We start from the raw sequence: 13,516 nt of genomic DNA, 5'->3' as shown, positions 1-13,516 counted from the left end.
CATACACATGCTGGGCATAAAGAGACGAATGCAGTCATGATATTAGAATAGACCCTGGGGTCTGACCGAACCCCTAGGGACCTAGTTTCTTAGTCACATCTTGAGATCCCCACCCTATAACCATACATAAAAAAAACTGGGCATGAAAAATCTAATACAGATATGCAACAAGGATTGGCCTTGGGGTCTGGCATTTTCCCTTGGATCTCATTTTGAGAATAAGTCATGATTGCTTAGATATCCAGGTGAGCGATACAGGCCCTCTGGGCCTCTTGTTTGATATTCAAGTCATTTTTTGTATAATTGTTAAGGGTTCGTATCGTATTTGTCCTTTTGTTTTTACTGTATGATACATGTAATACTTAAATGACTAAATATAACAACACATTTGACGATGTATATACAATCTACATTCGGTTACTGCGCTTCTAATACGCTGGATTTCAAGATATATATTACTTACGACTTACCAGTTACATATATACACAGTGAATTACAATAAAAATTCAGGAAAATTTATTATTTGGGATTTGTAGATTTTAGCACTGGAGTGTGAACATTTACACTAATAAAAGTAGTTGGGATATTTTCTTGTTTGTATAGGCCTATGTATAAATTATTCGCCAGGAAATACAATGTAATTACATTGTAATTAAAAGCTTTACCAGGGCCACGATATTTATCTGCGTGGGAACATGGCGTATTACGTGTAATGGGTTAACATGACCCTCGATATTATTCAATAGTAAATACACAAGTAATGTTAATTATAACTTCATAGAAATTAAGTTTGATGGATTTTGTTTTTCAAAATAACATCAAATGAGTTTACCTCCTGCCATGGAGAATATCACGTTACCTCTGTTGGGAATTCCATCGAAGTTCGCGACATCATTCGCATCATATGACATGATGTTGGATCTAACTAAAGGTTACCCGCTGTATCAGATGCTGCTAATTAATTACCAGCCTACCAACCACCCACATATCGTACTTCGCTGTGTTGCATTACATTTTCCCCCAACCGACACACCTGCTACATATATAATAATAACATAGTCCAATACACTAGACGATCTTTGTACTGACCTTTTCAATCTAAATGACACTTCTCCTATTCTACCTACAGCCGACACGTCCCTCGGGTACGTCTGAAGGGAAGCCGTCAGTCTCCAAATCTATGTTTGTAACTCCCCGAAGAGTAATATGACTGGATAAAAGGGATAAAGATTCAGGATAATGCCATGATGGTTTCCAATGTTTCTGGTTTCTTATTAGGGAGGCTATAAGGAAGCGCGGTTGGCTTCCTTGTCGGGGTTTTACAACTTAAGATATTTTCATTAAGATATCGATATTATATATTTAATATAAATGTGACAACTCGATTATTATACTTTATAAATATGTATTGATAACACCCATTGGCAACTCGAAGGCATAATATATTGATATATGTATTTACAACTCGACGGCATACTGTATCGATATGTATTGACAACAACTATTAACAACTTGATTACATGCTACAGTATATCGATATGTATGGAGAACAGCCATTGACAACTGGATAATATACTATATTGATATGTGTATTCACAACAGCCATTGAAAACACGATGCATACTATATTGATATTGATTGACAACAGCAATTGACAACTTGATTATATACTAAATTGATATGTATTGACAACAGCCACTAACAACTCTATTACATAACATATTGATATGCATTGAAAACAGTCATTGACAACTCGATGGCATAATATATTGATATGTATTGACAACTTGATTATATACTATATTGATATGTGTTGATAACAGCCATTGACAACACGACGGCTTACTATATTGATATGTATTGACAACAGCCATTGACAACTCGATGGCATACTATATTGATATGTATTGACAACTTGATTATATACTATTTTGATATGTATTACCAACAGCCATTGACAACACGACGGCATACAATATTGATATGTATTGACAACAGCCATTGACAACACGATCGCATACTATATTGTTATGTATTGACAACATTCTTTGACAACTCGATGGCAAACTATATTGATATGTATTGATAACTTGATTATATACTATATTGATATGTATTGACAACAGCCATTGACAACTCGATAACATAATATATTGATATGTATTGACAACAGACATTGACAACACGACGGAATACTATATTGATAGGTATTGACAACAGCCATTGACAACACAACGGCATACTATATTGTTATGCATTGACAACAGTCTTTGACAACTCGATGGCAAACTATATTGATATGTATTGATAACTTGATTATATACTATATTGATATGTATTGACAACAGCCATTGACAACTCGATAACATAATATATTGATATGTATTGACAACAGACATTGACAGCACGACGGCATACTATATTGATAGGTATTGACAACAGCCATTGACAACACAACGGCATACTATATTGTTATGCATTGACAACAGTCATTGATAACTCGATGGCATACTATATTGCTATGTATTCAAAACAACCATTGACAACTTGATTTTATGCCTTATTGATATGTATTGTTAACAGTCTTCGACAACACGACGGCATACTACATTGAAATGTATCGACAACAGCCATTGACAACACGACGGCATACTATATTGATATGTTTTGACAACAGCCATTGACAACACGATCGCATACTAAATTGTTATGTATTGACAACAGTCATTAACAACTCGATGGCATACTATATTGATATGTATTGACAACTTGATTATATACTATATTGATATGTATTGACAACAGCCATTGTCGACACGATGGCATACTATATTGTTATGCATTGACAACAGTCATTGGCATCTCGATTGCATACTATATTGCTATGTATTCAAAACAACCATTGACAACTTGATTTTATGTCTTATTGATATGTATTGTTAACAGTCTTCGACAACACGCCGGCATACTATATTGATAGGTATTGACAACAGCCATTGACAACACGATCGCATACTATATTGATATGTATTCAAAACAACCATTGACAACTTGATTTTATGCCTTATTGATATGTATTGTTAACAGTCTTCGACAACACGACGGCATACTATATTGATATGTATTGACAACAGCCATTGACAACACGATGGCATACTTTATTTATATGTATTGACAACAGCCATTGTCAACACGATGGCATACTATATTGTTATGCATTGACAACAGTCATTGGCAACTCGATTGCATACTATATTGCTATGTATTCAAAACAACCATTGACAACTTGATTTTATGCTATATTGATATATATTGATAACAGTCATCGACAATACGACGGCATACTATGTTGAAATGTATCGACAATAGCCATTGACAACACGATGTCATAATATATTGATAAGTGTATTCACAACAGTTATTGTCAACACGACGGCATACTATATTGATATGTATTAACAACAGCCATTGACAACATGATAGCATACTATATTGATATTGCTGACAACAGTCATTGACAACACGATAGCATACTATATTGAAATGTATCGACAATAGCCATTGACAACTCGATGTCATAATATATTGATATGTGTATTCACAACAGTTATTGTCAACACGACGGCATACTATATTTATACGTATTGACAACAGCCATTGTCAACACGACGGCATACTATATTGATATGTATTGACAACAGCCATTGTCAACACGACGGCATACTATATTTTTATGTATTGACAACAGCCATTGACAACTCGATAACATAATATATTGATATGTATTGACAACTTGATTATATACTATATTGATATGCATTGACAACAGTCATTGACATAACGATAATATTGATATGTATTGACAACAGACATTGCCAGCTCGACGGCATACTATATTGATAGGTATTGACAACAGCAATTGACAACACGACGGCATACTATATTGATAGGTATTGACAACAGCCATTGACAACCCGACGTCAGACTATATTGATAGGTATTGACAACAGCCATTGACAACACGACGCCATACTATATTGATATGTATTGACAACAGCCCTTGACAACACGACGGCATACTATATTGATAGGTATTGACAACAGCCATTGACAACCCGACGTCAGACTATATTGATAGGTATTGACAACAGCCATTGACAACACGAGGGCATACTTTATTTATATGTATTGACAACAGCCATTGTCAACACGACGGCATACTATATTTTTATGTATTGACAACAGCCATTGACAACTCGATAACATAATATATTGATATGTATTGACAACAGACATTGACAGCACGACGGCATACTATATTGATAGGTATTGACAACAGCCATTGACAACCCGACGTCAGACTATATTGATAGGTATTGACAACAGCAATTGACAACACGACGGCATACTATATTGATATGTATTGACATCAGCCATTGACAACACGACGGCATACTATATTGATAGGTATTGACAACAGCAATTGACAACACGACGGCATACTATATTGATATGTATTGACAACAGCCTTTGACAACACGATAGCAAACTAAATTGCTTTGTTTTCTAAACAATCATTGACAACTTGATTATATACTATATTGATATGCATTGACAACTTGAAGGTATCTTACATGTATTTTGATATGTACTCACACAAGCCATTGCCAACCGATTATTACATGTGGATTTGTTTCTATGTGAATAACAAGATCAGCTGTGTTGTCTTACCTGCATGCATGGGCACGCTAGAATACACCGCTCTGCTGTTTCATCAATATCGAATTTTAACAGATTAGCGCCCAGAAAATAAATGCAACAAAAACAACATACAGTGACTTAAATCAGGATAAGCTAACATTAAATCAATATTTAAAGCGATTTTATTTCATACAGTTATAGGCTTTTGTTGAGGTTGGTAAAATATTTTATCAACCCAAGAGGAAATAGTACCGAGGAAAAAGTCCGAGGTAAATAAATCTTCTTCGGTCGTATTAAATCATGTTTTGGCTGAAATCAAAAGACCACGTTTGTTTGATTATTAGAAGTTGTTTTTGTCATCAACAGATAAAAACATACCATCATTGAACGAAGTTTGACGTATTCGTTCCTTTTTATGTCGGCAAAATTATGTAACAACTGATATCAAACGGCCATAATTGTTTATGATGAAATTGGATGTTTAAATAATGGAACCAGTGGCGAAAATCAAAGCAATGTCGGAGTCTTAATTGGAAGCAAAGCTATATTTATAGGCACATCACTCAATTGTACATATTGATCAATTGCTTTTCGCACGCGAACGGTCAATATCACCTTTATTTTTATATGACTGAAATAAACTAACACTTTCTTTGGAGAGGCATCTTTTATATATTTAAAAAGAGTATTTTATAAGGGTGAACTGTTAACCAGTTGGACACAGAGAAAAGGTTTATCTGTCACTGAACTTGCTGTTTACTTTAACGCAATATTCTACGTTATCTTAATTCACTATCTTATTTTTTATATTCATATTTATAATTAAAAATGAAACATATCTATCAGAAGAAGGTAAGGTTCAAAGAAAAGATCAAACAAACGGCTTAAAACTAGCAGCTTTCACTCTTCTCACGTTTTTTCTTGTTTATTCATAAAGAACATTGTCATAACGTAACAATTATATTTTGGCACACTACAATAGTAGCATGACGCTTCAATGTTTCAATTATATGATTGGACAAACTAGAGCAAAATAAAAGATTTTGACTGTTGAGAGTAGGTTTTAATATTTTGATGAAATTGTCATCTTTGTTTCCCCTTAGCATAGTGTCGGTCAAATACAATTGATATCTAGGTAAAATATTGAATTTAACACAACTTTGATTTCTAACTGTATACCGCCATGCCTGTTGTGACAATATTTTACGAGAAAAAGCTGATCTCTGCGTATTTAAATGTTATGTGTGGTAAAAATGGGTGCCCAACTGTTGAATGGGAGGCTATATCTTTACATTTCTCTAAATGCTGTTTATGGGTATAACCGGATGCTCAACCTATAAATCAAAGGCTATATCTATGTAAATCTATGAATATCTATGTAAATCTAAATCTATGTAAATCTAAATCTATGTACATTTATGAATTTTGCTTAAGGGTATACACACTACATGCAACCGTGTGACCAGCTTTATAAATCTAGGGTTGTTTCACTGAATTTCAAAATGTTATGTTAGCCATTGTATATTTTCAGATACAAATAGTTGGTTACAATGGAGAACTGTACACAAATGCATCACAAGCACTTCTTTCTCCTCATGGACTGGCTGCTATATCAGTAATGGCTATGGTAAGTTATTGTTGTATTACACAATGAATGCTATTGTTTAGAGCCCGCCCTCGGGGAGTATCATCTATATAGGGATACAGATCCTCGCATGTGTTTACAAAAATAGTCACCAATTGCTCTCTTATATAACGAAGTTTGTCAATAATTTAGAAATGGCGACCATAATGGCGACCATACTTGGCGTCTCAAAGTCGAAAGCCTGTCGTTTTAAGGCGAGATATTCTCGTTGTAGTCTTACGGCCGATTCAGGTAATGTTTAGTATTTTTGGGGTACTTTTCATTCAAAACTGAACTTTATTTATTATGCAGAGCCTGACGACATGCTCGACAGTATGGAGTATCAACTTCTGGGGTTATTTTGTAAATAACAGTATTTTAAGCTGGATTATGCGATGTTTACGTTTAAATGTGATATACATGATTGTTTTATATTCAATGATTTGAAAAATAATGTATATTAAAATGTTCTACAAATTTATCAGAAAGGAAAAAACACTAACGAATAACGGGAAACTAACAACAAAGAGAGAAAGAAAGATTTTTTTTCAAAACAAAAGAGAATATCACTCCCCTGAAGATATAATGATGTTGCGTACAAACTAAGGTGTTTTGTGTCACGTCGACAAGGTTGTTATTTAGTTTGTTCAAACATGCATGCCATGTGTCACTTGTTAGCTCATGTCGAGACCAGTAAATCAGTAATACTGTTTTTGTTAATTGCTTTGATTTGCATCTTAGAAAACATAAAGTATGAGTGAGCTTGGGAACAAAACGTATTTGTAAAGACGAATTAATCTGTTTGAAGTTTTGCTTTTAAAAAGCATTAAGCTGACTATGCTTTGTATAAAAGGTCCCATATCGATTGGTCTGTGAACAGACGACAGTCCTTTGACCTATTTGCTCTAACTACCCGTATCACATCGACAAAACAACGCAGATGTCAATTTCTCTTTAATGTATTGGCCGAATTCAGACATATTTGGCATATTGCACTGAACAAAATTAAACACGATTATTCTATACATTTTTTGTTAGCTTAACTGCATCTTTTTAAATTTAATATCCTTATGAAATGACCACTTAAAGTTTTCACTGAATATTCATTTCTGTATGATTGGGTTGATGGGGTTTATTTTGATCTTGATATCAATCGTGATTCCTTAGTAATCATTTGTAATCAAGTGTTTTCAAGCTGACAAGTTTTCACAAATTGGGCATCATTCGTATCGCTGTGTCGTTGCAGATCTGTTTTGTAATGTGGTTATCGATTTTGATTGCGGGCGGTTGTCTGCAGGAGGTCTTTGCAAATATCTTAGAAAATACATTTATCTACGTAACGATCTTAATTAAGAAGCACTACAATTATCATTTTCGTTAACGCCCGGTGCGTTAACCTTTTAAAACATGAAGTTCTATGATTACATAATTGAAGAAGAATAGCATTGATATTAAATTGGCTGTACCGTTATTGCATTATCATTGTTTTAATGGTTGATATTTTGAATGAAACGTGTTAGATTAAAGTGTCTCTTAATGTTTCAGGTCACAGAGTCAGGAAACGAACATTTTGGAAAGCTCGTTGACATGTCGAAAAGTATTGAACATAGAGGTATGTATCCTTACGGCGCCTTTGTGTATGACGTCACTTCCGGTATGGTGTTTCGTTGTAAACAACGTTCCACGTTAGCTCGTATCGATTAAATAAGGGCAATATACGTGTGTTAAGTAATGGTTATTATATTGCTTGTACAGCTGATCAAACACAGCTGTTAATTAAGTATCTTGTTCTTTATTATATTTGGATACAATTTAAATGTATACCGGAAACGGCATGATTGCTTTATTTAGTAGAAACATTAGGTATACATCATGAATAAATGGGGTTACAAATTTGTGGACACGGAACCAAATTATTGCATATCCGTTTTTTAATTTTGCTATTTCATTTGCCAGCGACAACCAATGAGATATCTGTCATCGATTCAGATAGAGTCCCGATATAGCTTTCATCGTTCATAAAAAGTATTCATGTACCTTGTAAAATACTGCATACCGGGTAATTTACGCTGTAGTTTTATTTTCGCCTTTTTTCCCTTGGCGTAATGAGGGCGAATTTATCATTACAGCGAACATTAGTAAACAACAAAATATACATAGTAATGAAATGTGACGGGAGAAATTAACACTGGGCAAATATCGATTATTCTGGCGAAGGGTGAACGTTTGACTGGGCGAATATTTCCCGAGAAACCTTTTTTTTCTTTTCCGTTTAGGTTAATATGACATACAGAGTTTTAACTGCAGGTTTATCTGAAAATCACTGTTTAAGTCATATACATTTATATTTGATCATATTTCATATTTGTAACAAGAAAGCGTAAAATACTAGTTTTGTTCTATCACAATTGCAATAAAAGGGATTACTTCATTTTATTTGAGACACAAGGTTCAGTTGATCTTAGCGAAGATCTGACATAGACAGACAGAGGGGGGGGGGGGGGGGGGTTAATTCAGTGTTCGGTACCCAGGGACCTATATGTTCTTATTCTGTTGTAGGAATGCAAAAGGACATACAGGGATTTTCTGTATCACAAATGTTGCCGACATCAGATTATTTCATTACGTATGAAGGGTCACTCACACAACCCGGTTGTCACGAGACAGTCACGTGGATAATATTAAATAAACCTATACACGTATCAAAAGACCAGGTAAGTTATTTTTACGTGTTTCATTTACATTTGAAAAGCAGGACTTCAGATATTGCCATGATTAATCCTGACTTTTTTTCTGTAATTGCCCAACCATATTTTAATGCCATAATTATATTTTACTCCACAAAATGTCTCATTTCATTAAAAAATGTAAATCAAAACAGTACATAATTTCCGTATGACAAATAGCATAATTTACTTAACATATAATCTAACTACAATGCAAAATTAATTCGGGACTTCAAATCAGCATAAAGCTTTAAAATCGTTATCTTTCTTAGTTTTGTCCGCTTGAATAAAATGAATCACAACAAAAATTAAAGAGAGAATATTTATTATGGATAACTCAATCAGGACATTTGGAAACAAGTTAAAAGAAATAAAGTGTTGACTCTTTGAAATACACGAGAAAAAGGCATTTCCTAAAACATTATGAGATTTCCGACCACCAAACATCTTTTTTGTCCTTAAACAACACGTGAGGTGGACATTTTCTCTTTGGCCATCGGTTAGCAAACTATATCTATAATTTATATAATCTATAAATTATTACTCGCGTGTGGATATTTCCATATCGCGAATATTCCCACTTTCACAGTATCTCTGATTATGTAAGGCAGCTCTAAGGTCATATGGTAATCGTCATTTCCAACTACAAACAAATAGAGAGCTGGCCATTTAATTTCCTTGATTACAAGTCAACTCAGTATTTTTGTCAAGTCGACTTCAAACACAACGTCGAAACCTAATGTTGACCTAGTGTTTTGGCGCCAAATTAGACAAATGGAATTAACTACATCAGCATACATTTTTCTCTGTACCGTGGAGGAGTAGTCAGCTGATTTGTTGTGCAATGTTAAAAGTGTTTCCTTTCTTTGAGGGTATATCATTTTTCCAATGCCATTAATTACAAATTGATCACTAGAATTGGACACAATTTGATCTGTTATTGAATTGTCGCGCGTGAAATTGCTTCTATATATAACGTGATTTTCGATAAAGAATATCTGCTCTCGAATATGTTAATGGAATGAACGTTTAGCGTGATGTAGTGATTGCCTAATTTGTAAATGTGTTTGTGTAAGTAAATTGAAGCCCATGTGTACACATAGACAAGGAGGTTTCAAGCGTATTCCAATAATTACACACTTTTATATACGTTCACAAACTTCCATTTCTATTTACAGGTGAAACAGTCAAACCTGCTCATGAATCCACTTCTATCTAATAACCAATATTGTTTACAGATCATTTGAAATGTTTCCCATTGTTGTTGATTTTATGGGAATTGTATCTGTATTAAAAGGCCACCTGCGTTCAGAGGCCACTTTTTTCCTGAGGGTGGTTTGACTATGCAAATATTGATAGCTTTTTATTCAGTGAAATTAAATTAAAATCGATTAAGTTCGTATTAGATGTAAGTAATAGATATAAAGTAGTATTTCGTTTAAGGTTGTAAGTTTTGTTTGTTTTTCATTGATAATATGAGATAGAAACTAACTGTGGGTCGAATACAACCTGAAGTAATTAATGAACCTGAGAGACATTTTTCATATATTTATCAAATACAGCACCGTGTTCTCAAGTCTGCGAATTGAATGTTATAGAAGACGAACGGATTGTATGATAGCTTACACAAATAGTTATTGTATAAAAGAAGTCAGTCGTTAACTAACGTTCTAGAAAACGTCCACGTTACTATCAAAGATGTACCTCAGAGTTGTTGACAGAAAAATATAACAAAGCGTCGACATAAAGTCGAAACAGAAAGTAGACACTAACAGAATACACCTGGCACTAAGCACATATCAGCATCTTTTCTAGTTGCCATAATTACGGTATCATTTGTATTTATTGGTTTTTGATAAGCTATTTTTATGAGGTTATGAACGGAAATCCCGAAAAATATTACCGCAATTTGTCACGTGTTATCCTTTGGGGTTTGTTTATGATATGTGGACATTTGCTTTTTATTAACAATTATATATTTTATTGACCACGATATATTTTATTGACCGCACGATATGTCATTTGTCATTCGAGTTGGGCAAGTAATGAAATGTATATACCATAAATATCCCGCATCCATTACGAAACACCCCTGGGTGGTTGAATTAAGTGCACACACACGTTATCATAATGGCTGTTATTACCTGTATGTGAATTATCTTGTGTTATTTCCGTATTATTTCATAAATATTTTACTATATTGGTAATCATATCAGTTTACAGACGAGGGTTTTAATCTTCCCGTTTCCTTTGGTTGGTAGGCTGCTCTACTGAGACACGCAATACACTCATTTATAATCGGGAGGAGGGGGGGGGGGGAGGGGACTGATGAGCATAACCACAAATAAACCTCAAAGCACTCAAACTGCTCACTGTTAATAACGTCATCGATTATGTATATATTTCAACATGTACATGATGGTGATCCATAAGACTGTTTTTGGACCCCTTGGTTTTCTTGCCTCGAACTGAGATTGATTTGGATATTTGTCAAGCAACGAGGTGTTTTGAAGGGGTTGATAAAGTTAGGGGTTAAAACAATTGTTAAGCGATAACTTAGTTGTAAATAGTGTACATATGACCATTCTTGACCAATGTAAGACGAATCTTTGACCAATATGTCATCAAGTTGAAATAAAGACTAGTATTAGTAGTAGTATAGCCTGGAGTCAAGGAGGGTGATTTTGGTTTTATTATTCACGGGAAGTTTATATCTATTAAAGTCGATATGTAAACATAAAGTCTTCTTCACGTCGCATGCGGCAAATTAATATTATTACTGTTTTGCGTTATTTTGACAACATTTTTAGGAAACAAACACGTTCGTGGTTTCTCTTTTCTCATTTGTTTTAAATGTCTGGAGAGTGGCTTTATACATTTTATCAATGAGACAAAATACAATTACTAAAGATCTGATCAGTTTCAGTAAAAAAGAAGAAATTTAGTATTGAATGGGAGTGTATTACATGTTTTCTACTGTAGTACTCAAGAAGCGATATGGAACGTTAAATAAGCTGTCAGAAATATAAATCCATACCAAGGAGAACACCTACACATTATCGATCATATACACACTACCACTGTACTGCTATAACAAGTCACCATGGTTTTCCTACTTTAGAAAGAATTTACGAAAAAAAATACAGAACTGTTGGCCTTCAATCGAAACTATCAAAACTTCAGCGATTGTGCTGCCTTAGACCGATTTGTGAGAAATTGATTTTGCAAAATTATAACATTACTGCATTGTGTCTTAATACCTCTTTGAAATATATTTTTTTTCACTTTTGAAACCTCCACAAAAAGTGAAGAAAAATAAAACAAACAAAAAACAAAAAATGTATTTTTTAAAGAAAACATTATCTGAATTCATGCAAATTGACAAAGAAAGAGAGCTACAAAAAAAATGTATCAAACCAAACTGAAAGATATCATAACTAAAGTTAGTGTAGGTCATCTTAAATATGCATTTGCGAGATACAAAGATAAGGAACTAATATGCCAAATGTTCAAGATGTGTTTTAAGCTTAGCGTTAATAATGGTATTTAACAGTCTCCCCGAAATTCTTTGAAATTTGTCAATACATTTATTCGATTGATGTAACTACAAGAAAAAGTACATCAATACCTTAACAGATCCATCCCAAATAACGTCTAGAATGACAGTCAGAACCATAGATATTGGTTTTGTGCAACAAGTAAACTATCCTGCAATAAACCTTTGTGTGTAAGAACTCTTATGTAATTTAAAGATCTTTGGAAGAGACCTACGACAAGTAAATGCAAAAGCGACTTTTGCTCGCGACTTGTAGAATGCAACCAGAATAGTGTGTCTACCACAATAAACCTCAGCAACAACCTCATACCATAGATAGTGCGTCCTAATCATCACAAAATTGGTCTAAAGGGAAGAAACGTTAATTATGTGCATCTGCCAAGGTTCTGTCCTCTCTCGTATGACGTCAGCAGTCTTCCAGACACACGCTGTTCACACCAACAAAGCAATGGCATAACCGATTATTTCTTGGATGACATTGAGTTTTTTTTATGATTTCCATAGACATGTCATAAAATTATTTTATATCGTCAACACCTTTATGTAACTGCAAAATAAATCATTTAGTATGTTAATTAGTATATATATATGTATCGCTAATTCTTCCATGACCTTGACAGTAGAATTTTAGGGTCCAAAATGGATCTTATTGCAAAACAAACTTTGACCTTTAAACTATGAGATTATCCCGTTGATGCAATTTCCTGTACATAAGTGGCTCTGTTACGCTATAACTTAACCATTTCTCCAATGTTAATCATTATTACGTTGATTGTCAGACTTCAATTACGAAACATTATATTGGTTCTTTAAATAAGCCTCAGACCTCATTCTTAATATTCACCATGACTCATTTCGGAATTAATTTTAGTACAGGAAGTGTATTAGAGCTTTCGTTTTCATCATTTT

General features: G+C 33.9%; 1 protein-coding gene across 1 annotated transcript in view; it reads left to right on the top strand.

Moving 5' to 3' along the window:
* Positions 1-13,516, top strand: part of LOC110458619 (carbonic anhydrase-related protein 10-like) — a 172,549-nt gene that overhangs the window by 139,279 nt on the left and 19,754 nt on the right. The window contains exons 5-7 of the mRNA XM_021510402.1: positions 6,233-6,328; positions 7,871-7,937; positions 8,885-9,039. Of these exons, the coding sequence (XP_021366077.1) occupies positions 6,233-6,328; positions 7,871-7,937; positions 8,885-9,039 (318 nt within the window). The remainder of the gene's footprint in view (positions 1-6,232; positions 6,329-7,870; positions 7,938-8,884; positions 9,040-13,516) is intronic.

The sequence above is a fragment of the Mizuhopecten yessoensis genome, unplaced genomic scaffold (genome assembly GCF_002113885.1).
Source record: "Mizuhopecten yessoensis strain PY_sf001 unplaced genomic scaffold, ASM211388v2 scaffold9653, whole genome shotgun sequence".
Classification (NCBI taxonomy): Eukaryota; Metazoa; Mollusca; class Bivalvia; order Pectinida; family Pectinidae; genus Mizuhopecten; species Mizuhopecten yessoensis.
This window is presented reverse-complemented; position numbering and strand designations above follow the sequence as displayed.